The following is a 24,510-nucleotide window of genomic DNA, read 5'->3' as shown; positions in this document are numbered from 1 at the left end:
GCTCCCCTCCCAAGCACCTGCCTGCCATCCAAGGCCAGCGCCGGAAACGTATTAGCCTGCAGTCACGTGGACTTCCCCGCAGCGGTTCCGCCTCCCCGTATCGGCCGGAAGTGGAGCGCGCGCCTGCTCAGTGCGCCGAGGGCCCTGTCTAAGCCGCTCCCTCCGAGCCGCCGTACTGTTTCCCGGTGGGGTTGGTGAGGCATGGAGCGGGTGGGCGGCGGTGGCGATTGCTGCGGCTCCTCCTCCGCAGATCCGCGAAGCACCTTCGTGCTGAGTAACCTAGCGGAGGTGGTGGAGCGTGTCGTCACCTTCCTGCCCGCTAAGGCGTTGCTGCGGGTGGCCGGGTGAGGACAGAGGAGGCGGGAAGCTGACCTCGGGACTTGCCTCGGGCTTGCTGGGCTGGCGGGTGGGCGGATACCGTCGGGACCCAGGGCTGACCCCGGCTCCGGAACCCCTGTCCCCTGGTGGCGCTCCCGTACCCCAGCACTACCTGCTGTAGTGCTCCCGGGGACCCTTCCCAGAGGAGCCAGTTTCCCCCTAAGGTTTTCTCCGCCCCCAGCTCTGACTCCGAACCGGTGCCAGACGTCTTGCCGTCCCAGGGACTCGGGATCCCTTAGCAATCTCCTGCTGTAGAGGTTATGTGTGGTGGGGAGCGGAGGGAGGTCTGTAAAGAGCTGCGGGAGAAAGAGAAGTGAACGTCCGTTTACAGTCCTTTGTGCGTGTGCGTCCCCAGCGTGTGCCGCTTATGGAGGGAGTGTGTGCGCAGAGTGTTGCGGACCCATCGGAATGTGACCTGGATCTCCGCGCTCTCAGCGGATCCCTGCCATCTGGCGCAGCATTGCCTGGTCCGCGTGGTAGCTGAAGAGCTTGAGGTAAGTGAGGGGTGTCGCGTACAGTCCTTTGCAAGATTGGTGGATCAGTCGTTGAGAACTAAATATTTTAAAACAATTCGTATATGGCCTGACTTCCCTGGTGGCTCAGAGGGTAAGTAGACCGCCTACAATGCGGGAGACCTGGGTTCGATCCCTGGGTTGGGAAGATCCCTTCGAGGAGGAAATGGCAACTGCTCACTCCACTTATTGCCTGGAGAATCCCATGGATAGACTGGCGGCCTACAGTCTACGGGGTCGCAAGAGTCGGACACGACTGAAGCGACTTAGCTTGCACACAGGCATTGTAAGGATGTGCCATGGTTTCTTTGACGATTCTTCACATATTAGGCGTTTTCAGTTCAGTTCTGTTGCTCAGTCATGTCCGACTTTTTGCGACCCCGTGGACTGCAACACTCCAGGCCTCCCTGTCCATCACCAGCTCCCGGAGCTTGCTCAAACTCATGTCCATTGAGTCGGCGATGCCAACAAACCATCTCATCCTCTGTCACCCCCTTTTCCTCCCACCTTCAATCTTTCCCAGCATCAGGGTCTTTTCCAATGACTCAGTTGTTCACATCAGGTGGCCAAAGTATTGGAGTTTCAGCTTCAGCATCAGTTCTTCCAATGAATATTCAGGACTCATTTCCTTCAGGATTGACTGGTTTGATCTCCTTGGAGTCCAAGAGCTTCTCAAGAGTCTTCTCCAACACCACAGTTCAAAAGCATCAATTCTTAAGCTCTCAGCTTCCTTTATAGTCCAACTCTTACATCCATACATGACCACTGGAAAAACCATAGCTTTCACTAGACAGACCTTTGTTTTTTGCAACCTTTGTTGCAGAGTAATGTCTCTGCTTTTTAATATGCTGTCTAGGTTGGTCATAGCTTTTCTTCCAAGGAGCAAGTGTCTTTTAATTTCATGGCTGCAGTCACCATCTGCAGTGATCTTGTAGTCCAAAAAAATGAAGTCTGTCACTGTTTCCATTGTTTCCGCATCTGTTTGCCATGAAGTGATGGGACCAGATGCCATGATCTTGGTTTCCTGAGTGTTGAGTTTTAAACCAACTTTTTCACTCTCCTCTTTCAGTTTCATCAAGAGGCTCTTTAATTCTTCACTTTCTGCCATAAGTGTGGTGTCATCTGCATATCTGAGGTTATTGATATTTCTCCCGTCAATCTTGATTCCAGCTTGTGCTTCACCCAGCCAAGCATTTCTCATGATATACTTGGCATGTAAGTTAAATAAGCAGGGTGACAATATAACAGCCTTGATGTACTCCTTTCCCAATCTGGAACCAGTCTGTTGTTCCTTGTCTGGTCTAACTGTTGCTTCCTGACCTGCATACAGATTTCTCAGGAGGCAGGTCAGGTGGTCTGGTATTCCCATCTCTTTAAGTATTTTCCAGTTTGTTGTCATCAACACAGTCAAAGGCTTTGGCATAGTCAATAAAGCAGGAGTAGATGTTTTTCTGGAACTCTCTTGCTTTTTCGATGATCCAGTGGATGTTGGCAATTTGATCTCTGGTTCCTCTGCCTTTTCTAAACCTAGCTTGAACATCTGGAAGTTCATGGTTCACATACTGTTGAAGCCTGGCTTGGAGAATTTTGAGCATTACTTTACTCGCATGTGAGATGAGTGCAATTGTGCAGTAGTTTGAGCATTCTTTGGCATTGCCTTTCTTTGGGATTGGAATGAAAACTGACCTTTTCCAGTCCTGTGGCCATTGCTGGGTTTTCTAAATTTGCTGGCATATTGAGTGCAGCACTTTAACAGCATCATCTTTTAGGATTGGGCATTTTATGTATCCAGATTTTCACTATTATGAAAATGCTATTTAGAACCTTCCTATTACCTGCTTCCCTTGTCACATGGTTTTGCAGGGATGGGTTCTGAAGGGTCTCTATTGCTTATTGTCACATGAAAATGCCAATAGCTAATACTTAAACCCAAATATTTTGACCCCCAGTCCTATTTAAAATTATACATTTAATATAAGTTATTAAAAGCAAAAATGGAAAATAGAAAAGAAATAAGCCAAAATGCTAGCAAAAGTTTCTTTTGGGGGTAGAAATATGTGTGTGTGTGTGTGTGTGGTGGTGGTATTTATAAAAACTTTTCTATTTTTCTTTTCTTCAAGTTTTTACCACTGCAGGTATTGTTTCTATTTAACTTTAAAAGTTTATGATTTGTAATGGCTGTTAAAGCTAGGCAGACTTAGTTGTGAACCCAGCTTTGGCACATATACATGTTTATATATATTTATATATACATATATATATAAAATAGCTGTGTGACTTTGAAAATGTTACATAAACTCTCTGAGCCTGTAAAGTGAAAACAAAATGATACTATTTACACTCTTACAGAATTGTTGTAAGAATTAAATAATGAAAAGGTAACACATGTAGGTTTACCTTCAGTACCAGGAATATAATATTTTTAATAATTGAAATTATTATTCTTTATTAATATCATTACTGAAATTCATCTACTAATATCCTTAAAGATATTTATACATTGTAGAATACTAGTGTGGAGACAAAAATGTAATCTTATCTAAATCATTCATGCTGGGGTTTTTTTGTGTTTGCCAAGTTATCTAGTAGACATGATACCTTACAGCCATAAAGAAAGTTGATTTAGCTTTTTAACTATAAATATTTTAAAATCCACTAAAATTTTTATAAAACATCTTGTCATTTGGAATGTTTTTAAATGAGGTTCTAGTTGTCTTCTGTTGTGCTTTGGGAACATTTCATGTTGAGGATTGCCATTGTCACTTCTTTAGTGAGACTTGGGAATGAAAATTGAGCAGTTGCTTCTCAGGGTGTACCAGAATCGGGTCTAGACTTCCAGACTTTAAGAATAAGAAATGCAGGGCCTAAGCACCAAGGGTTATTCTGCTGATTTATGGCAGAGTCTCACCTAAATCTCACATCTCTTGAGTTCTCTCCCCTGTACTCACTACACTGGGCATCACAAACTCAGATGACTCCAGAGTTAGTCAGGTGGGTTACTAACTCAGGTGGGTTGGGCGACTCGGTGTAACATCCTGGAGAGTGGTAGGGTGAGGCAGACCAGGTCGCGCTTGCTTCTCCTTGGCCTCCGTCAGGGAAAATGGTGTCTAATAAGTATTGCCAGAGTGTCTACTTTTTCAAAAGAAATCTACATTTTATGTAAATATTCTGTGGGAGTTTTAAATGTTGGCAACTAAAATACATTTGTATTTGTGTGTCTGGTTTTGTTCATTAAATTATTTAAGTTTTAAGTATAATTGATTTACACTGCGATTTACACTGAGTTTCAGATGCACAACATAGTGATACAGTATTTCTGTACACTACAAAATGATCATTATATGTTTAGCTATCACCTGTCACCATGCAAAGTTATAATACCGGTCATATTCCCCATACTGTACATTTCAACCCCAGGACTCATTTATTTTGTAACAGGGAGGTTGTACCTCTTAATCTCCCTTACCTGTTTTACTCATCCCCCAACTTCTCTCTCCAGTGACAACTGCCTCTTTATTCTCTGTGTCTATGACTCTTTCTGATTTGTTGTTTGTTCATTTGTTTTGTTTTTTTAGATTCCACACATAAGTGAAATCATATATTTGCCTTTCTCTGTCTGACTTACTTTACTTAGCCTTATGCCCTCTCGGTCCATCCATGTTGTCACAAACAGCAAGATTACATATATATATATTTTTAATGACTAAATACTATTCCATCATGTAAGTAATGTTGTTTGTTGTTGTTCAGTCACTAACATGTGTCTGACTCTTTGTGACCCCGTTGACTACTGCACAGCAGGCTCCCCTGCCCTTCACTGTCTCCTGGTGTTTGCTCAGATGCAGTCCATCGAGGCGGTGATGCTGTCTAACCAACTCATCCTCTGCTGCTCCCTTCTTTTGCCTTCAGTCTTTCCCAGCATCAGGATCTTTTCCGGTGAATAGGCTCTGCACATCAGGTGACCAAAGTGTTGTAGATTCAGCTTCAGCATCAGTCCTTCCAGTGAATCTTCAGGGTTAATTTCCTTTAGGAATGATTGGTTTGATCTCTGCAGTGCAAGGAACTTGGACTTCTCCAGCACCACAATTTGAAACCATCAATTTTTCTGCACTCAGCCTTCGTTATGGTTCAGTCCTCACATCCATACATGACTACCCGAAAAACCATAGCTTTGACTATACAGATCTTTGCTGGCAAAGTGGTATCTCTGCTTTTTAATATGCTGTCTAGGTATAAGTGTACCACATTTTTATCCATTCATGTATTTGTGAGTACTTAGGTTGCTTCCTTATCTTGGCTATTGTAAATAATGCTGCAGTGCATGTATCTTATCAAATTAGTATTTTTTTTTTTTCCTTCAGAAAAATACCCAGAGGTGGAATTGCTGGTCATATGATAGTTCTGATTTTAGCCTCTAAAATTTGTATGGAAACACAAAAGACCCTGAATAGCCAAAACAACCTTGAGAAAAAAGAGCGAGGGTAGAGGTATCATGTTCCATGATTTCAAACTATATTACAGTAATCAAAATAAATTTTAGGATTATTTGTTGTGGTTTTGTGAAAATGCCATTGATATTTTAGTAGGGATTGCATTGAACGTGTAGATTACATTGGGGTATATGGTTATTTTCACAATATTCTTCCAGTTGATGACCACAGTATATTGTTCCATTTGTGTCACCTTCAGTTTCTTTCATCAGTGTCTTAAGATTTCCTGAGTGTAGGTCCTTTATCTCTTGGTTATTTTATTCCTAGTTTGTTTTTTTTTTTTTTTAATGTAGATGGGATTATCTTCTTTCTTTCTCTTTCTGATAGTTCATTGTTAGTGTATAGAAACACAACAAATTTCTATATATTAATTTTGGATCCTGCAACTTTACTGAATTCATGTAATAACTGTAATAGTTTTTTGGTAGTGTCTTTAGGGTTTTCTATATGAAGTATTGTGTTATCTGCAAATAATGACAGTTTTACTTCTTCCTTCCAAATTTGTATCCTTTTGTTTCTTTTTCTTGTCTGATTGCCATGGCTAGAATTTGCAACACTATGTTGAGAGTAAGTGGCAAGAGTGGGCATCTTTGTCTTTTTCCTTATCTTATGAAATGTTTTCTTTCAGCTTTGCACTATTGAGTATGATTTTAGCTGTGATTTTTGTCCTATATGATCTTTATTATGTAGATGTGTGTTCTATCTCCAGTTTGTGCAGTTATTTTCATAAATAGATACTGAATATTGTCAAAACTTTTTCCTCATTTATTGAGATGATCAGGTATTTATTCTTCATTTTGTTAATGTGGTATATTCCATGGACTGATTTGCATATATTGAACTATCCTTGCATCCCTGGGATAAATTCCACTTGATCATGTGCATGACTCTTTTATTAAAGTATTATTGAATTTGATGTGCTGATTTTTTTTAAAGGAGTTTTGAATCTTTGTTCATCAGAGATACTGGCTTGTAATTTTCCTTTTTTGTGGTGTCTTTATCTGGTTTTGGTACAGAGTATATGTCATAAGAATGAGTTTGGAAGCAGTTCTTCCTCTTCATTTTTAGGGAATAATTTGTGTAGGATATGTGTTAACTCTAAATGATTGGTATAGAATTCACCCGTGAAGCTCTATGGTCCTGAACTTTTGTCTGTTGGGAGTTTTAAAATTACTGATTCAGTTTCATTGTCAGTAGTTGGTTTGTTCATATTTTCTGTTTCTTTCTGATTCACTCTTGGGAGATTGTATGTTGTTAGAAGTTTATCCCTTTCTTCTAGGTGTTTATCTTGTTGGTGTATAATTGTTCATAGTAATCTCTTTGAATCTTTTGTATTTCTCTGGTATCAGTTGTAATATCTCCTTGTTCGTTTTGTTTTATCAATTTGGGCTCTTTTGCTTGATGAGTCTGGCTAAAGGTTTTGTAAGTTTTATCTTTTCACAGAACCAGCTCTTAGTTTCTTTGACCTTTTTTTACTGTTTTACTGTCTTTATTTCATTTATTTCTGCTCTGAGCTTAATGATTTCTTCTACTAACTTTGGGTTTTTTGTGTGTTCTTTTTCTAGTTCATTTAGGAGTTGGATTAGGTTTTTAAATTGTGATTTTTCTTGTATTCTGAGGTAGGCTTGCATTGCTATACACTTATCTCTTAGAATCATTTTTGCTGCATTCCACAGGTTTTGGGTTGTGTTTACATTTTCTTTTGTCACCAGGTTTTTTATTTCCTCAGTTGCCCATTGGTTACTTCGTTGCATATGGTTTGGCCTACCAGTGCTTTGGTTTTTTTTTGTTTTTTTTTTGTGGTTAATTTCTAGTCTCATAGTGTTGTGGTCAGAAAAGATTCTTGATATGATTTCTGACTTCTTAAATTTATTGAGACTTGTTCTGTGGCCTAGCATTTTATCCATCCTTGAGAAAGTTCCATGTACACTTGAAAATAATGTGTATTCTGCTGGTTTTGGATGGACTGTTCTATATATCTATTGAGTCTGTGTGTCCTAATGTATTGTTCAAGGCCAGTGTTTGCTGTTGATTTTCTCTCTGGATAATCTGTTAATTGATATAAGTGGGGTGTTAAAGTTCCCCACTATTATTGTGTTACTGGCACTTTCTCCCTTTGTTTCTGTTTTCTTTATGTATTTAGGTGTTCTCTTTTTGGGTGCATATATATTTACAACTGTCATATCTTGTTGGGTCAAACTTTTTATCAAAGTAGTGCTACCTATCTTGCTTTTCATATTCATTTCCATGGAACACTTTTTTTCCATCCCCTTACTATCTGTGTGTGTCTTTAGATCTGAAGTGAGTTTCTTGTAGACAGCATATATATGGGTCTTATTTTTTTTACCCATTCGGCCAGTCTGTGCCTTTTGATTGGAGCATTTAGTTCATTTACATGGAAAGTAATAACAGATTAAGTATGTACTTGTTCCTGTTTACTGTTTTCTGATTGTTTTTTAATTCTTTTTTTCCTTCTTTTGCTTGCTTCCCTTGTGATTTCATGACTATCTTTAGTGTTAAGTTTGGATTCCTTTGTTCTCTGTGTGTGTGTGATTATTTTAAGGTGGTGATTCTTAAGTTTGAACACATTCAAACAAACCTGCATCCACCCCCACCCTTTCTTGTTTTTGACATCATATTTGCCTTTTTTTGGTTTCTGTATCCCTTAACAACTTTTTGTGGATATTGATGATTTTACTATACTTTTGTCTTTTAACTTTCCTCCTAGATTTTTATATTTCCAGATGAGGTGTTTTTCTTTTCTGTTTAGAGAAGTTTCTTAAATATTTCTCGTAAAGTCTACTTAGAGGTGCTGAACTCATGTTTTGCTTGTCGGTGAAACTCTTTATTGCTCTTTCAAATCTGAATGATAGCCTTGCCGAATAGACTATTCCTGATTGTGGGTTTTTTCCTTTCATCACATTGAACATATTTTGCTGCTTCCTTCTGCCCTGCAAAACTTTTGCTGAAAAGTCAACTGACCGTGTTATGGGAGTTCCCTTGTACATAACTAGTTGTTTTTCTCTTGCTGCTTTTAAGAGTCTTGCTTTATCTTTAAGTTTTGCCATTTGAATTATAGTGTGCCTTGGTATGGACTTCTCTGAGTTCTTCTTGTTTGGGATCTGTGCTTTCTGGATCTGGATATTCCTTTCCCAGGTTAAGGAAGTTTTTAGCTATTATTCTTCTAGTAACTTCTCTTGTCACCTTCTCTCTCCTCAACTTCTGGGATTCCTATAATATGAATGTTAGTACTGTTGATGTTATCGCAGAGATTTTTTAAACTACTGTTACTTAAGATTTTTTTTTTTTTTCAGCTTGAGTTGTTTCTATTACTCTTTCACTTCACTCATCCATTTCTCTGTATCGTCTGATCAACTGTTGATTCCTTCTAGTGTAGCTAAATTTATCTCAGCTGCTGTATTTCTCAGATCTGGTTCTTTATAACTCACTGTTAAGCTTCTCACTGTGTTCATTCTTTTCCTGAGTTCATTGAGCATCTTTACGATCACTACCTCAAACTCCATCAGGTAGATTGCTTATCTCATTTCACTTAGTTCTCCCTCTGGGATTTTGTTTTGTTCCTTCGTCTGGAACATACTCCTCTGTCATTTTTCCTGATTTTCTGTTTTTATTTCTTTATAAATCAGGTAGGTCAGTTATGCTTCCTGATCTTGGAGAAGCAGGAGATGTCCTAGGGGGTCCAGGAGCACAGTTCTCCCTGATCACCAGAGCCGTGTCCTTTAGGAGTACCCCTAATGTGGGCTGCAAGGGCTCGTCTCTTGTGGCAGAGCTGACCGCTGTGGGTGTCCTGGTAGGCAGGGCTGGCCCCCAAGCCCCGCTGGCTGCCAGGAGCTCATGTGGAGGCTGCCAGCTGCTGGCGGGTGGGGTTGGGGTCCAGTGAAGTTGGCTTTGTGGCCGAGGGAGGACCAGGGCTGGTAGGTAGGTAAGCCCATGGCACTAATAGGCTAGAGGAAGGACTCCACAGAGGTGCTAGCGGCATCAGGGTCCTCCTGGTAGAACAAGCTCCCCAGAATGGCTGCTGCTGGCATCTCTGTCCCTAGGGGGGGTCCCAGTTGCCTCTTGCTTTTCCAGGAGGCTCTCCAAGATCTGACCGAGGCTCCTTTCAAATTACTGCCTCTGAGCTTGGACTCAGCATATGGGATTTTGTGTGCACCCTTTGTGAATAGAGTCTCTGCTTCCTCCAGCCCTCTGGCTCTTCTGTCCACAAGCCCTCCTGGCCTTCAAAGCCAGATGTTCTGGCGCCTCATCTTCCTGGTTGTAGGACCGATGGGCTGGGGGTCCAATGTGGGGCTCAGATCCCTTACTCCTTGGGGACAGCCTCTGCAGTTGTGATTAGCCTCACATTTCTAGGTTGCCTGTTCAGGGTGTGGTCTACGCTATACTGTATCTCCACTTTCCCCCTTCTGCCTCCTCATGGTGATTCCTGCTGTATGTCTTCAGTGGTGGAAATTTTTTTCCATTAGTCTTGAGGTTGTTCCCATCAGCAGTTTCTCTGTAAATAATTGTAAATTTGGAGTGTCTGCAGTAGGATGTGGGCTGAAGGTCTTATTACTGTTATCTTCCCCCCTCCTCCCTAAATTATATTCCTTGAAGATGCCTTGTGGACCATGGAAACTATATCCATAGTTTATTATTCAGCCCTGAGGCCACTACAGGGTCATCATTGTCTCAGTATCTTTCATGAGTTTGTCTATATGGAATCTACTCCAAAACAACTTAACTTTCCCAGATTACCATTTCTTTTTCATTTAACTCCTATTGAGGCTTCACTGAATGCTATCTTCTTCCTTCTATTTTGATAGTAAAAATTTTTGAAAGTAACCAGCTTAGGAGGAAAACTATGTACACCTTTTTCATTTAGTTGAGCTGCTTTGCCACTTGTCTGCTATATGTATTTTGGTGGAAAATATGAGTCTGAATAAGCCAAGGTTGTAAGGGCTTACAGCTGTCCCTTGTAAGAGGTAAGGCACAAGTAAGAATGACTGGGATGTCAGGGATGTCATATATGAGGTCAGATGTCCTTAGGAAGTCTAGGAAAAGGTTTTATGAAGAGTGTGGCACTTAGCTCTTTCTAAGGAGAATCTTCAGCAAAAGGAAGAAAGCTGCAGAAGAATAAATACAGAAGTGAGCTTGTCCAGATAATGGTGAGAGATAGATTCCTGTAGGAAACTAGTTAGCAAGCCAGAAATGAAGGCCTGGATTATTTAATTTGGCAAAGAAAAGAGGAGTGATACAAGTCTGTATACCTTTCCTCTGTTGCTGAGATGTTTCCGTTGCTGTGATACCTGTTCATATAAAGCCAGTGGGATCTTTTGCTGGTGTGTAATGTTTTTGTCTAAGAGCTTAAATTATTGTGAAAATGAACTTCTTCAGTCAGGCTGGAATGAATGTGACCTGAAGAAATAATATATGTTCAACAAATGAATGAACTGAAAATGAAAGAGCATAAGTGAAAAATGAATGAGTAGATGGACTCAGAACACCTAAAGAAAGGTAGGGCCACAGCAGTTCGGGTCAGGGCAGAACTTTAGGGCTCCACAAAAGCATTTGTAGATTTGTGTGATCAAATTGTTTTGTTTTCTTTTTTCTTTGCAGAATGTCCATATATTACCACAGACAGTTCTTTACATGGCTGATTCAGAAAATTTCATTAATCTGGAGGAGTGTCGTGGCCATAAGAGAGGTGAGTATCAAAGGAAAAAGTTTTGGATTCTTTTGCTTCCTTATGTACCTCTGTTTGGAGATAAGTGCTGTTTTCATCCTGAGAGTTACTGACTTTCTGAGGCTGTGGGCCTGCTCCCTGAAGAATGCCTGAATACAGTGTCTTTGAACTTTTGAGGAACCGTTTGCTTCAGAGATTGCAAACCTTGCAATCTCAAGATTGAGAGATTCTATCCAGAGATTGTAAACCTTGTGGTACAGTTGACACAAGTTCTTTGGAAAGGTGTTTTCTCATTTTGAAATACTTGCGTGTGCAGGCATTTGTCTTTTACTATTAAAACAGAATGTTTGTCTTTGGCTATTCAAGCCCTTTATTCTGTTGGATGACTATTTGCCAAAGTTCTCTGTCAGTACTGTGCATTCTTCTTGGCTTGCTAAGGGAAGAAGCAGACCATGTCCCATGATGGGCACACTGGCCCCCAGAGTTACGACTTAGTGGATTATCATTGTGTGACTTGATTCCAGATGACTCTGCTGTAGAAAAGTCATGATTTCGTATCAGCTTAACAGAAAGAATAGTAAATCTGAAATTCAGCTGCTACTGCTGATGTCATTGAGGCAAAAGCAGTGTGTGAACAAGTGGAGAAGGGGCAAACTGGCAATGCTGAAGGTCAAATTTAGAATATAACATATAAAACAGGGACTCATAACAACAACAAAATACTACTTTTGTTTTCAATCAAAGCTTTTAGATGTCCTTGTAATGTGTTCTAGTATAAAGTGACTTAAACTTTATTTAATATTTGCTTTTATTTTCCTCATCAAATTTGACCTTAAATGGATGACCTGGATAATCTTCTTCTGTATTACTGCAGCCAGGAAAAGAACTACTATGGAAGCAGCGTTTGCCCTTGAGAAGCTCTTCCCAAAACAATGCCAAGTCCTTGGGATTGTGACCCCAGGAATTGTAGGTGAGAGAATACCAACTTGATTTCCTGCCTTTCATTCATATGGGGTCCTATGGATCGGTGGGTTATTTGTAGCTTAAAGCAGATTTATGTTTTTGGCCATCCAAAGTACAGTAAAGTTGGTCTTACATACCTTCAAGTTATATTGACTTACATTCATGTTCCTTATGTTATTGTGGTTAATATTTCAAATCTCAGCATTGTCCATATAAGCCACATGTATTAATAATTCATATCTTTCCAGTAGCCATTCAGAGGAAGACAAAGATCTCATTCCTCCTCTCTACAAATTAGAAAGTATTAGTGAGAATTCTCAGTTCTGGCACTTTAGCCAGAACTGTTTCTGGTGGGTGGAGGTGAGGTTGGCCTGGATCAGGAGCTGCCTTCGACCTTCCTCAGATACTTCTCTTTCTCTCCTTGGCTGCCACTATTTGAAGCTTATAGCATGAAGTTTTCTTTTTCTAGGTTTGCTCCTGGTGAATTTTTGCTGCTGTAATTATTTTTGACTCTGTTCTCTAGCTAGTGGGGGAGTGAGAGCCTGTTGAGGCCATCATGGTGCAGTGGTTCCAATCCCTGGGTGGAAATCCCACTCTAGTGTACCACTCTAGTGTCTTCATGACTTTGAGTGAGTTCGCTGATCTCATGGAGCTTCAGTTTCCCCCTGACTGACATGGGGGTGATTGACAGTACCTTTTGCGGAGAGTTTGAGGAGTCAGTGAATTGCACACATGCAGTATTTAGAATAGAGATACACAGTAAGCAGTGAGTAAATGTTAGCTATGATCCTTTGTTGCACTCAGTAGTACTCCATAATTGGCATTTTTAATCTTCACTGAAAGACTTTTGATTGTATATTAAGTCCTGTGCAAGGAAGTACAAAAGATTTCAAGTGTTTACAGGCAAGTAAGGGTAAGTAAATGGTTGATGGGGACTGTTTCATCTCGCCTGCAATTAGCTCCTACCCCTGTATTATTATATCAGCCCCTTCATCACAAAGTTTGTTTCTCATTGGATTGAAAAAATGATGGCAGTGACTGATTTTCTTTTCACTCTTAATTTTTCCTTAAATGAGTGATCTAGTTATCCATTATTAGTTATTATCAAATGCCTCTATAGAAACAACTTTGAGTTGTTACATAATTTTGTTGGGCCTCTCCCCGCTGCCCGCTGTGACTTCCTCAAAGCATGACCAATAGAAACTCTAAAATTTGAGTTGGGGGTCAGGGACAAGAGAGGGCAGGCACTCTTGTGCGACACTCTTGCCTCCGTGACCCCATAGTGAGGGGTAAGCAGTCTACCTGAAGCCTTCCTCTCATGCTCAGAGCCTTGCACATCTTTCCCCCTAAGTTCCCAGGTGATCTTGATGTTGGGAGGGAGTATCATTCCAACTCCCTTATTTGGGACCTGTCATCTTGTGTTTCCTTGGACCCACTCCTCACCCTGCTCTTGATTCTTGTTCCCCTGCAGCTGAGTGGTTTCTCTGAGCCAGTTCCACACATGTCACAACAACACTTCCACCACGACAGCTGATTGGGTTCCTTTTTCTTAGGCTACAATTAGTGACTATTTCTAAAACAGCCATTGGTGATAAATTTTTTTCAAGTAGAATTGCTGTGAAGTTGTAATTACTACCTCCCCAACTTTTTATTTAGAAAAACTTCAAATATATAGAAAAGGTGGAAGAATAATAGAATAGTACAATAAACACCCATATACCTTCATCTAGATCACCATTGTGAAAAACATGTGCTTTTCCTGTGTTTATGAAAACATTTGTTTCTAAACAGTTTGAAAGTAAATTGTAGGCATCATGACCTTATACTCCTAAAAATGTGAAAGCTGAGGAACTTTTACTTGGGTGGTGGCCTGTTATCTATTGATTGTGTTGGTAGACTAAGCTGTAGGTGTGGCTGGGTAATTTACATGAGGTGAAACTTCTGTCTTCATTGTATTTGTTCACAAAATGGTTTAACTTTTTTCCTAGTGACACCAATAGGATCACGTAGCAATCGACCTCAGGAAATAGAAATTGGAGAATCTGGTTTTGCTCTATTATTTCCTCAAATTGAAGGAATAAAAATAAAGCCCTTTCATTTTATTAAGGATCCAAAGAAATTAATACTAGAAAGGCATCAACTCACTGAAGTGGGTAAGTTGTTACATTTACCACTAATTGCCCATATTGTTGATTGATTTTGTTTGTTCCTGAGAGAGTCAGAATCAAGTACAAGTTACTGCAGATATGGATAATTCAAACTAGTGATTAACAGAGGCTGGTGCAATATTTTTGATAGAATAAATCCACTTTTTAAATTATTTTACTTACATTAAAACCTGAGAGAACCAGAGATGAATTTTCCACAAATACACCATTGATAATAAACTAACTTGTATTTAATTCTGAATTTTGAAGGATTTCTTCCTCTTATTTTCTTAACATTTTGTCCTATTTTGTTTTTGAAGTTGAAAAGTTTAAGGTTTTATTTCTGTTTTGTGATAATAATCATTTGTTTAAAAAAAAACTAGAACGTACAGGTTAGTTCAATATCGACTAATTAGAAAGAAATGTGTGATGAATTTGATAAGTTTTAGAAATAGTGTAAGTTAAAGCAAAGTCTATCAGACAAAGGTTTACTAGGAAATACCAGGCAGGAAACTTGCTGATGTAGACAGGTCATGCATGAGAGTTGATAAAAAGGGTTGGCTCAGTTTCTAAGCTCTAATGAGAAAGCTTAATTTAATGTAGTAAGCATTAAACTAACTATTCAAGCAAAGCAGTGTTAAGGCCGTTTACCTACCTCTGCAGGTGAACTGATCGGGGTGAACTTGTTAGAGGACCTTGTTTGGCCTTTGACTTGGTGCTTTTGCTGAAGGTCATATGGTTTCTTCTTCTGTGCTGTCTCTTTTTTTGTCCAGAAGTGAGTATGGTGCCTCCTGGGCATGTTCTCTTCTGTTTTAAAGCAGCCTGGGGATCCATGGTTGAGGTCTTCCTGGTAGCACTGCTTGAAGCTAGAAGCCTAGTTTTGTCCATTTATAAGAAAGACTGAAAATCTTGAGCGGGGAGTAACCTCTGTTTTATGATCAAATAGTTATTTGATTTGTTTTAGACCTTGCTTGCATTGTGGCTCTAAGTATAGGAATCAGAAAACAGACAGGAAAAAGAGTCCCACATTTTTCTGCTCTGTGAAGTGGTTTTACTGGTGTCCTTTCCCTGAACTCTTTGCTGTCAACAGTTTTGACTTATTCCAAGGCATTGTTTTCATCCTATTCATGACCTTCTGGAAAGTGAGGCTTTACCTAGATTGAGATGATAATCTCTATTCTTTCCCATTACTATTTTCTATTCCTCAGTTTGGACTGTTGCCTTGTACGTGGACAAGAAGATGGAGGCATTTGAGGTGGGCAGGGAGGGAGGGGTTGGAGGCTGTGATGTGGGCATACCTTCTCCACAGAGTCCCAGCCTGCACCTCTGAGCCAGACACCCGGAGCAGCTCATCAGTCATGTTCTGTGACCGTGGAAGGCACCCCACCCCGTTCCTGGAAGTGTCCCACAGGCTCAGCACACCTTCTCTAAAGGCCAGATAGTGACTGTTTCAGGCTTAGCCAGTCATACAGCCTAGGCATCTATTCAACTCTGCCATTGGAGCACAGAAGCAGCTGTAGACAGTACGCAAAAAGTCAGCTTTGTTCCAATAAAACTTTATATGCAAAGGCAGGGGGCCAGATTTGGCGCCCGGGCTGTGTTCTGTCTTCCCCTGCATTGCTGACTTGGCTGCTCTGAGTAGAAAGTGGTGTGTGGAAAGCCTGTGGTGAATAAACAAAGCCCCCTCAGCCTCCTGCGAGATGGGCAGTGTCTCTGTGGGCAGGGACCTCGCATGAGATATTATATTCCTTCTAGACCTTTTATATAGGGTGTGTCAAAATCAGACCCAGCATCCTAGTACCCAGCATCCCATATGTACTGGGATGTATATTTATATATATAAATACACATGTATATAATATACACACACATACACACGGCCACACACCCTGGTTACGTTCTTTTTGAAGAACTTACCAAAATGGCATGTTTTTTAAAAGAAGCGTGGTGGTGGTTTGGTCGCTAAGTTGTGTCCGACTCTCGTGACCCCATGGACTATAAGCCGCCAGGTTCCTTAATCCATGGTATTTCCCAGGCAAGAATACTGGAGTGGATTGCCATTTCCTTCTCCAGGGGGTCTTCCCCACCCAGGATCGAACTCCAGTTTCCTGCATTGCAGGCAGATTCCTTACTGATTGAACCACAAGTGAAGCCCTAAAGAGGCACAGGTTGTTCTAAGATCTGTATGGTATCCACCCCATGTTAAAAAATAGTCTCTGGAATGAAAAAAATATATAGATATACACGTGTAGATGGGCCAGCACTTGATTCTTTCGGAGTGAAAGCAGAAATACCCATGTTCCGTAAAAGCCAGTGTTGGTTTATTGGCAGCTGTCTGTGTGCAGATCCTGTGCCAGTCCTGCGTGTGCGGGGCTGTGGAGATGCCTCCTGGCGCTCCCGGTTCAGCAGGCCAGGCCGACTTTGAATGCAGTACACCGATGTGTGAGTGTTACCGAGCAGACGCACAGAAGTGCTGGGAAACATAAGCACGGGACTTAATCCACCCTGGGGTCTTGGGAAAGTGACATTTGGGCAGAGCCCTGAGGAGGAGTGAACTGGAGTGGGCAGGGGTCCCTCACATGTGGAGTCAGGAAGTGGATCGTAGAATTATTGTGCCTTCTTTGCAGGTTATTGACAAAAATAGATCAAAGGACAGGAAATAGGAAGGGCCTGGCAGCTCACCTCCAGGACCGCTGTGCAGTCACTGGCTCATTTATGAAGTAGAAGGAATTCCAGTGAGTCTGGGGAACGGTGAGATGGAAGGTGGGGGAGTGTGGTTGAGCCAGGAGGCAGGCTGGGGCCGGCTCTGCCTTGTAGAGGATCTGAGGATTTTTACAGACATAAGGGCCGCGGTAGGCCAGGACTCTAGGCAGAGAGTGACACAGCCGGCTACATCTTCTGAAACTGCCCCTCTGGCTGTGGTGTGATCAGTTTGGAGGGACACAGGAGAGGATGCAGGGAGATCAGGGCTGTTGTGGTTGTGGCAAGTGGAGTTGTAGAGACATGGATGGATTCACGGTGAAGTTTCGAGGTGGAATCAGGAGGTTGGGGTGAGGGATTAGAATGTTGGGAGCTGAGAATGAGGATGGGGGCAGTGTTGTCCCCTGGGTTTCTGCCACGGCAGGCACGCGGAGGGACGGGATAGACGGGGACGGAGGTTAGAAGAGTCAGGCTCCCAGTTCTGGGTTGGGGACACAGGTTAGAAGAGTCCAATTACCAGTTCTGGGTTGGACACGTTGAATCTGAGATGGGAACATTGATTTGACAGTTAATATATGTGGGTCTGAAGCTCAAGAGAATGGTGTCAACCACAGATGGAAATCTGGGAACAGGTAATTTAATGGTGATTGAAGAAAAAGGAACTGGCACAAATTGGAAGAGGAGGGGAAGGAGGTTCAGCAGCTGATGTTGCTTATTCATGGTTGACACTGACATGATGCCAGCATGTGCCTCCCATGGGCAGCCGTTCCCTTCTCCAGGGGATCTTCCCAACCCAGGGATCAAACCCAGGTCTCCCGCATTGCAGGCGGATTCTTTACCAGCTGACCTACCAGGGCATAGTTCCTTGTGCTATACAATAAGTCTGTCTTGCTTGTTGTGTACCTATTGAAAGTAATTGTCGATATTCTACACGCGTTTAGATTATATCACTTTCAAATGGTTCATAAAAGAGCTGTCTTCAGGGAGAGGTTTCTCTAAAAAGAAATCTGAACACACAGACCTAGCTTTTGCAGGCAGTGCTAGCCAGTCTTTGGAACAGTTCTTCATAGTTGACTTTCCTGAATGTGATGCTGGTCTTGGTGTCCAGATTTTAGTTTTTTCCTTTTAACCTTCCAGCTTGATCATATCTGTAATGAATTTATATTCTGCCTTATTTGAAAATGAATTTAAGGCAGCTTACAAAAAAGATAATGTAAACCATCAGTGGAGGAATTCTGAGTTGAGGCGCACGTGTAGGAGGGGCACAGTGCTGCCAGGGCCATGGGTAGTACGGAGGTGCAGACTGTCAGTGTTTGCTAGAGGTGGGGCGCTGGTTTGCCGCGCCAGGACAGAAGCAGAACTCTACCTGGTCTTCTGAGAACTGTGATAAATTCTAGTGCATCCACATGCCCTTATGGTAAGTAGGTGGAGTTTTTCAGGCTGTTTCGTACCATGTCACTCTATGAACACTCTATGAACACTATGATTCCTTAAAGTAACAGTGGTAGGATCCACACCAGCAAGGTCTGGTCCCTAGCTGTGTGTGCAGTCGCCGTGTTTAGGGCTGCCGCAGGAGTGGCTGGCCCACGTGCCCTTCAGGCACGTGCTGTGACTTCTGTCTCACGCCGGGTGTCAAGGAACAGTGCGCCGAGAGCACTGGTGGAGCGTGTCGTCTGCCCAGCACACGTCAGAACTCGGAAGACGGCCGCCTGCTTTCTGGGAGTTGAAAGTCCTGAGACACTTGTACTGAGTAGGGGACCCCCTTGTTTCACCAGGAGGCAGCACTGAAGGCGGTGCCGGGATTTACCTCAAAGTGAGCTGGGTGGTCATCTTCCCAGGCTCGTGTATCTCAGGCCTCTCAGTGTTGAGTGGCTTGGCGTTTGAACCTTCCTTCCGGTACGTGATGCAGACCTGTCTGCCTTGACAGCCTGGGCTAGGTGGACTTGTTCTTTAAGTTGGGTGGAGGGAAGTGAGTCTGGTTTCTAGATTAGTGTGTTTGTGTGGTTGGCTACAGAACAAGACCACTGGAGGAAGACGTTGAAAGCACTGGGTATGCGTTGGCTGAGTGGGGGCGGTGCCTAGTCGGCAACTGTAAAAGAGTCTAGAGCTTAGGAAGGGGAGAGATTAGAAGTCTTTAGGTTTCTAAAACTGAAAACTGAGAGTCAAGAGATGTGGATCTAGTCTGCTAAGATGTTGTCCTGGGCCAGTCACTCTCCTGAGATTAGCAGTCCTTATTCGTAAAATAAGACTACAGTGTTGACCCCACAGGCCTCTTCTGACTCTAAATAGTCATTCTGGGAAGAAAAAAAAAAAAAAGAAACGTTTTCTGCAAATTTGCTGCCCTGGTCTGTGTGGAGAAAAAGATCCCTTTAGTAATGGTTTGGGGTATATGGTGTCTTGAAAGTACTGGTTTTTACTAATATCCTTCTTACTCTCCAGATCAGTGATGTGCTGTGGAGAGAATTAGAAATGGACCAGAGGCAGTCTCCCTAGAGAAGTCATTACTTCGTGTTAGGAACTGGCCATTCACCTCCATCCCACCCCACCCCAGTTTGCTTGAATGAGCTTTATTTCAGGCAACCTTTACCCTTAACGTTTATGAAGATGGAAGTCATGTGGCTGAGACAGTGGATGCTCAAATGTGGGTCAGGTGTTTGATTTTTTTTTTTTCCTGTCCCAGAGTTTGTCAGATTTCAAACTGATAGTCTATGAACAAGGTGCCAGAGGCACATAGGAAAGCCTGGGAGCTTGTGGGGGATGTGAGTCCTGCCTGCCTCCTGACCAGACTATGCTGCCCTCTAGCGGTAGCTGCTTTTCATCCCAGAATTATATCCCAGAAGTGCTCCAGAATTGAGTATTTCCCTGCTTTGGAATGTTTCCCATGGTTAATCCACCTTCCCTCTCCTGGAACATGTGGATAAGGCCTGTATTTTAATGGTGTTTTTGTTTCCTAAGGCTGCTGTAACAAATTATCACAAACTTCAGTGGCTTAAAGCACCATTTATTCTGTCACAGTACAGAAGGCCAGAAGGCTGGAGTCAGGGTGTTGGTGGAGCTGCTTCCTCTGGTGGCTCCGGGGGTGGAGGTGGGGGGGATCTCTTTTCTCTTCCTCCTTCTGGTGCCACTGACATTCCTTACGGTTGCATCATTCCAGTCTCTGCTTCTGAGGTCACATTGCCTCTTCTGTCTGCCTCTGTTTCTCTAGTAAGGATACTTGTGTAGTATTTAGGGCCTACCTGGACAATCCCGATGATCGCATCTCAAGATCCTTAATCACATCTGCAAAGACCCTTTTCCCAAGTTAGGTCCCATTCTTCGTTCCTGGGAACGTGATGGGGGGATCACACTCAACCCTCTACAGGTGGTTTGTGCCGTCTTCCCCTCCAGACGCTTAAATCCCCCTGCGTCTAACTGTTCTGTCCACAAGCGTCCCCTTCCGTGCCAGCGGGCGGCCTGAGTGGAGACGGCTCGTACCCAGGCCCACCAAGGGGTGCTGCTCAGTTCCACAGCTACTTCCTTATTTGTGTTGAATGTTGACTATGTTATTTTCAAATAGCCATTTAATTTTCTTAATGGTTAAAAATTAATTATAGCAAAGGTTAGAGCTTGCTAAAAAAATGGAAGACTTGACAGCTTAAGCACTAAGTTGCATATTAGGCATATAAGACATTAGCAATAACATTTAATTTTGAAAAATAATTCACAATTCCTTTCTAAGGATTTTTTTTAAAGACTCCCATTTTTAATTGTCACTCTTCGTTTTTCTGCAGGTCTTTTAGATAACCCTGAGCTTCGTGTGGTCCTTGTGTTTGGCTATAACTGCTGTAAGGTGGGAGCCAGTAACTATCTGCAGCGAGTCGTCAGCACTTTCAGTGATATGAATGTCATCTTGGCTGGAGGCCAGGTGGACAACCTGGCATCGCTGACTTCTGAAAAGTATGTTTGATGTGCTTTTGACTTCTGCATGTGATGGGTTATGTTCTCAGCTTTACATTACTTTGGGTTTTTAAAACATCATGTTTAAAGGATTGCTAATAGTTCATTCCATTTTGCAGTAGACATAGGTTGAAGGGCTTACACAACATAATTCTGCTTATCTTTGAAGAACGAAATTTATATATGTTATCCTTTTAAGAGTTTATTCTTAGTTGGACTTACACCACTCTCCTTAAAATTGACTTTCACCATTGTTTATTGTGTTTCCTTGATGGCTCTGTCACTGAAACTGCAGCATATCACTTGCTCTCTGGTTCTGTTCTCCTCTAAAGGAAATGCGGGGTTCAGTAGCACAGCTTTGTGGTAAAGCTTCTTGGAGCCTCTAGTACTGTGCTCAGTACTTTGGATCTTTTAGAGGGAGGGGTAATCCTGTTACTTGTGGCAGTTCTTAAATACATTTGGCCACAGAACCTTTTGTACATGAAACCTGTTGCAGGCCTACCGGTATTATTCAGCACACATTTTTTAAAATATTGTATTAGATTTTTTTAAAAAAATTTTATTGGAGTATAGCTGATTTACAGTGTTGTGTTAGTTTCAGGTATGCAGCAAAGTGAATCAGTTATACATGTATCCACTCTTTCAAGATTCTTTTCCCATTTAGGCCATTAGAGTATTGAACAGGGTTCCCTGTGCTATATACTTACCTATTTTATGTACTGTAGTGTGTATATGTCAATCCCAGCCTCCCAGTTTATACTCCCCAGCTTCCCCCTTGATAACCCTGTTTGTTTTCTACATCTATGACTATTTCTGTTTTGTAAATCAGTTCATTTGTACCATTTTTTCAGATTCCATGTATAAGCAATATTACTTGGAACACATTTTAGGAAATACTAAAGTAGATCTTTTGAAAGGCTTTTTCAAGTTCAAAAATGATACATATCTTTGATTTTATTACTAAGGCGTCTGTTTTCAAAGATAAAAATATTTGCTCTTCTATCTTGAACCATTACTACTTTTCCATTTCCAATGAAAGCATGTAGTATTTTGAGTTTCAGCTAATTAAGTGGACATAAATACCAGCTGTTTCCAAAAGGAAGAAAATGAAACATTCCCTCTGGCACCAAATCTTTCCTGCAAACCTCCTTATTTGTTTCTTTGTGTACTCATTTTTAGTATTTGGACCCTAGAGCAGTGACATGGAGACAGGCTGTTAGAGATCAGTATCTTTAAGAGCAATTTAAATCATCCCAGTCATAATCTCCCTTCTGGTTGTCAGCACCGACAGGTCAGGGAAAGCAGATGCGAAGCTGAGTTCCCTGGAACTTGAGGAAGAAGGGAGGAAAGCCAGATGCACTGAACTCTAAGCACTGGATTTCCTGCATAAGTATACCTGATTCTCAGTAGCTGTCTGTGGGTTATTTCCCCTCTTGCTTAATCTTCTTTATTGTCTTTTAAACTATATACGGATAGGGCAATGGTGATTTAACTTACAGTTTATCTTTGAAATGCCAACTCAGACATGTAACATCTGGGATGCTAGCCAGTTAGTTTAGCATGCTATCTGTATATAATCTACCCTTTATACCTAATATGGGGAAATACACCCTCCAGCAATCATTACCTTTTACGTGACACATTAATGTGGTCTTTACACTGTGTCATTGAGTAAGGGAAGCCATTGAGTATATCAGTGCTTCATCTTAATGGTGTCCAGATATAAACCCCTCTCCCTCTAAAAAAGATGACTAATTCTTTTAGGCAGGAGACACCTGTTGCCATTGTCTACCGAAGAGGAAATGTAATGAAGTTAAAGGGGCAGCAGCAGACTTCAGAAGAGGCATTCTGCCCCTCAGAAACTTGCTTTGCCACTGGTCAGCCTTAAGGGACTTAGTGCTTAAGCCTTTTAAGTCTTAGTTTCTTACTAACCCAGTGAATCCTGCCTGTTCACAGACTCAGATGTTGCTAAGCCTGATAAAAAAAGCTACTTACTTGGTTTCCCCCAGTGGGTGTTCACTATATTACACTTTACAACTTTATTAACACTGTTTATATTTTCTTTAGTAACCATAAAATATTTCATTTAAAAAAAATGCCAGGTAAGTAGAAACAAAAAGAAAATGTATGATTTTTCCCTTCAGATTAAACTAAATTATTGGCCCAAAGCAATAAATAAGACACAGCAGTGTAACCTGTTTCTTTATGGACCAAATAGAAGAGAGCTAAAACCTCTGGAATTATGGGTTCTAAAAATTATCCTCCAGGATTGAATATTTAACACACCTCTTTTAAAATTTGACAAGCTGAGGTAGGGGATAAAAAGGTACTGAAGATGTAAATAATACCAAAAGCTTCAGCATTGTATATATGAATAAAGTTGTAAGATTCCTTTTTAAGGAAGAGGGTAAGGTAAGGATGCTCTGTACTCTTCTAAAGCTCAGGCTGGATTTTAGAAATCTTTGTGGTGATGCATCTGCCCCTTTGTATCTATGACTGAAGAAATAATTGCTTTATCCTCCATAGATCTGCCTTCTGCGTTCTTTATTGTATTAATTTCAGTAGTTTCATTTTTAACCCTTTCTACCTTACCTCTGATCAGGGAGAGAGCACCTCAGACTAACTGTAAATTAAGGCAGCACTTCTCAACCAGTGAGAATTGGGAGGTGCTTTCTTTTCTTTTACACTATAAATCTGAATTGTGTTTCATGACACGTTGCCACTGTTCTACTTTCATTTCCTAGGAGCCCCCTGGACATTGATGCCACTGGTGTGGTTGGACTGTCATTTAGCGGACACCAGGTCCAGGGTGCCACAGTGCTTCTCAACGAGGATGTCAATGACGAGAAGACTGTGGACGCTGCAATGCAGCGCCTCAAGGCAGCGAACATTCCAGAGCAGAACACCGTTGGTTTCATGTTTGCATGTGTCGGCAGGGGCTCTCAGTATTACAGAGCCAAGAAGAATGTGGAGGCTGATGCATTTAGAAAGTTTTTTCCTAGTGTTCCTTTATTTGGCTTCTTTGGAAATGGAGAAATTGGATGTGATCGCATAGTCACTGGGAACTTTATATTGAAGAAATGTAATGAGTTTAACTATAATGATCTATTTCACAGCTATACAACAATAATGGCACTGATTCATCTTGGGTCATCTAAATAAAGCCACCTGTAAACTGGCTTTCACAATATATAACTTGCAGGTTCTGCCTTTTCTGCAAAATGGAAACTTGGGAGGTGTATATTTCAGACAAAAACTTTATATGTATCTGTTTTGTAGCTTTGACACTCTAAAGGTTTTTTTGGTAGTTTTTAATGTATTAGATGGAGGACAACTTTGTATATAACGTAATGGGGACCCAGAATTGAGAACTTTTGCATCAGGCACAAGTGAACCGATTATGACTATTGAACCAGGCTGTGTGACAGGACTTTACATAGTCTTCTGCATGGAAAGACTGAGAAAGGATCCATCAGTGGAAGGAGAGCTGAGACATTCCATGACTACCTCTGCAGTGTGAGATGATCTTTCAGCAGAATCATGAAGATTTTTTTCTTCCTTAATAAAAGAGAAAACTATACAGATGGCTTGATAAAATTTTCTCTGCTTTACAGTTTCACCATGTTTTTCAGAAGCTGTAACAAAATTATTACTGACTTTTTACTTGATAAGTATTAAAGAACTGTTTTGTTTTAGTACTC

At 41.5% G+C, this 24,510-nt stretch overlaps 1 protein-coding gene across 1 annotated transcript; it reads left to right on the top strand.

The window, feature by feature from the left end:
* The first annotated feature begins 110 nt into the window (after window positions 1-110).
* Window positions 111-24,389, top strand: FBXO22 (F-box protein 22). The gene is made up of 7 exons (XM_043490007.1): window positions 111-344; window positions 734-872; window positions 10,997-11,084; window positions 11,938-12,033; window positions 14,015-14,179; window positions 20,644-20,809; window positions 23,554-24,389. The coding sequence occupies exons 1-7, from the start codon at window positions 202-204 to the stop codon at window positions 23,969-23,971; spliced, it is 1,215 nt and encodes a 404-aa protein (XP_043345942.1). The 5' UTR covers window positions 111-201; the 3' UTR covers window positions 23,972-24,389.
* The last annotated feature ends 121 nt before the right edge of the window (window positions 24,390-24,510 follow it).

This window comes from Cervus canadensis, chromosome 17 (genome assembly GCF_019320065.1).
Source record: "Cervus canadensis isolate Bull #8, Minnesota chromosome 17, ASM1932006v1, whole genome shotgun sequence".
Taxonomy (NCBI): domain Eukaryota; kingdom Metazoa; phylum Chordata; class Mammalia; order Artiodactyla; family Cervidae; genus Cervus; species Cervus canadensis.
This window is presented reverse-complemented; position numbering and strand designations above follow the sequence as displayed.

Coding starts and splice junctions, on each gene's coding strand:
- FBXO22 (XM_043490007.1), top strand. CDS start 202: ATGGAGCGGGTGGGCGGCGGTGGCGATTGCTGCGGCTCCTCCTCCGCA. Junction 873..10,996: donor TGGTAGCTGAAGAGCTTGAG/GTAAGTGAGGGG, acceptor TTTTCTTTGCAG/AATGTCCATATATTACCACA. Junction 11,085..11,937: donor GTGTCGTGGCCATAAGAGAG/GTGAGTATCAAA, acceptor GTATTACTGCAG/CCAGGAAAAGAACTACTATG.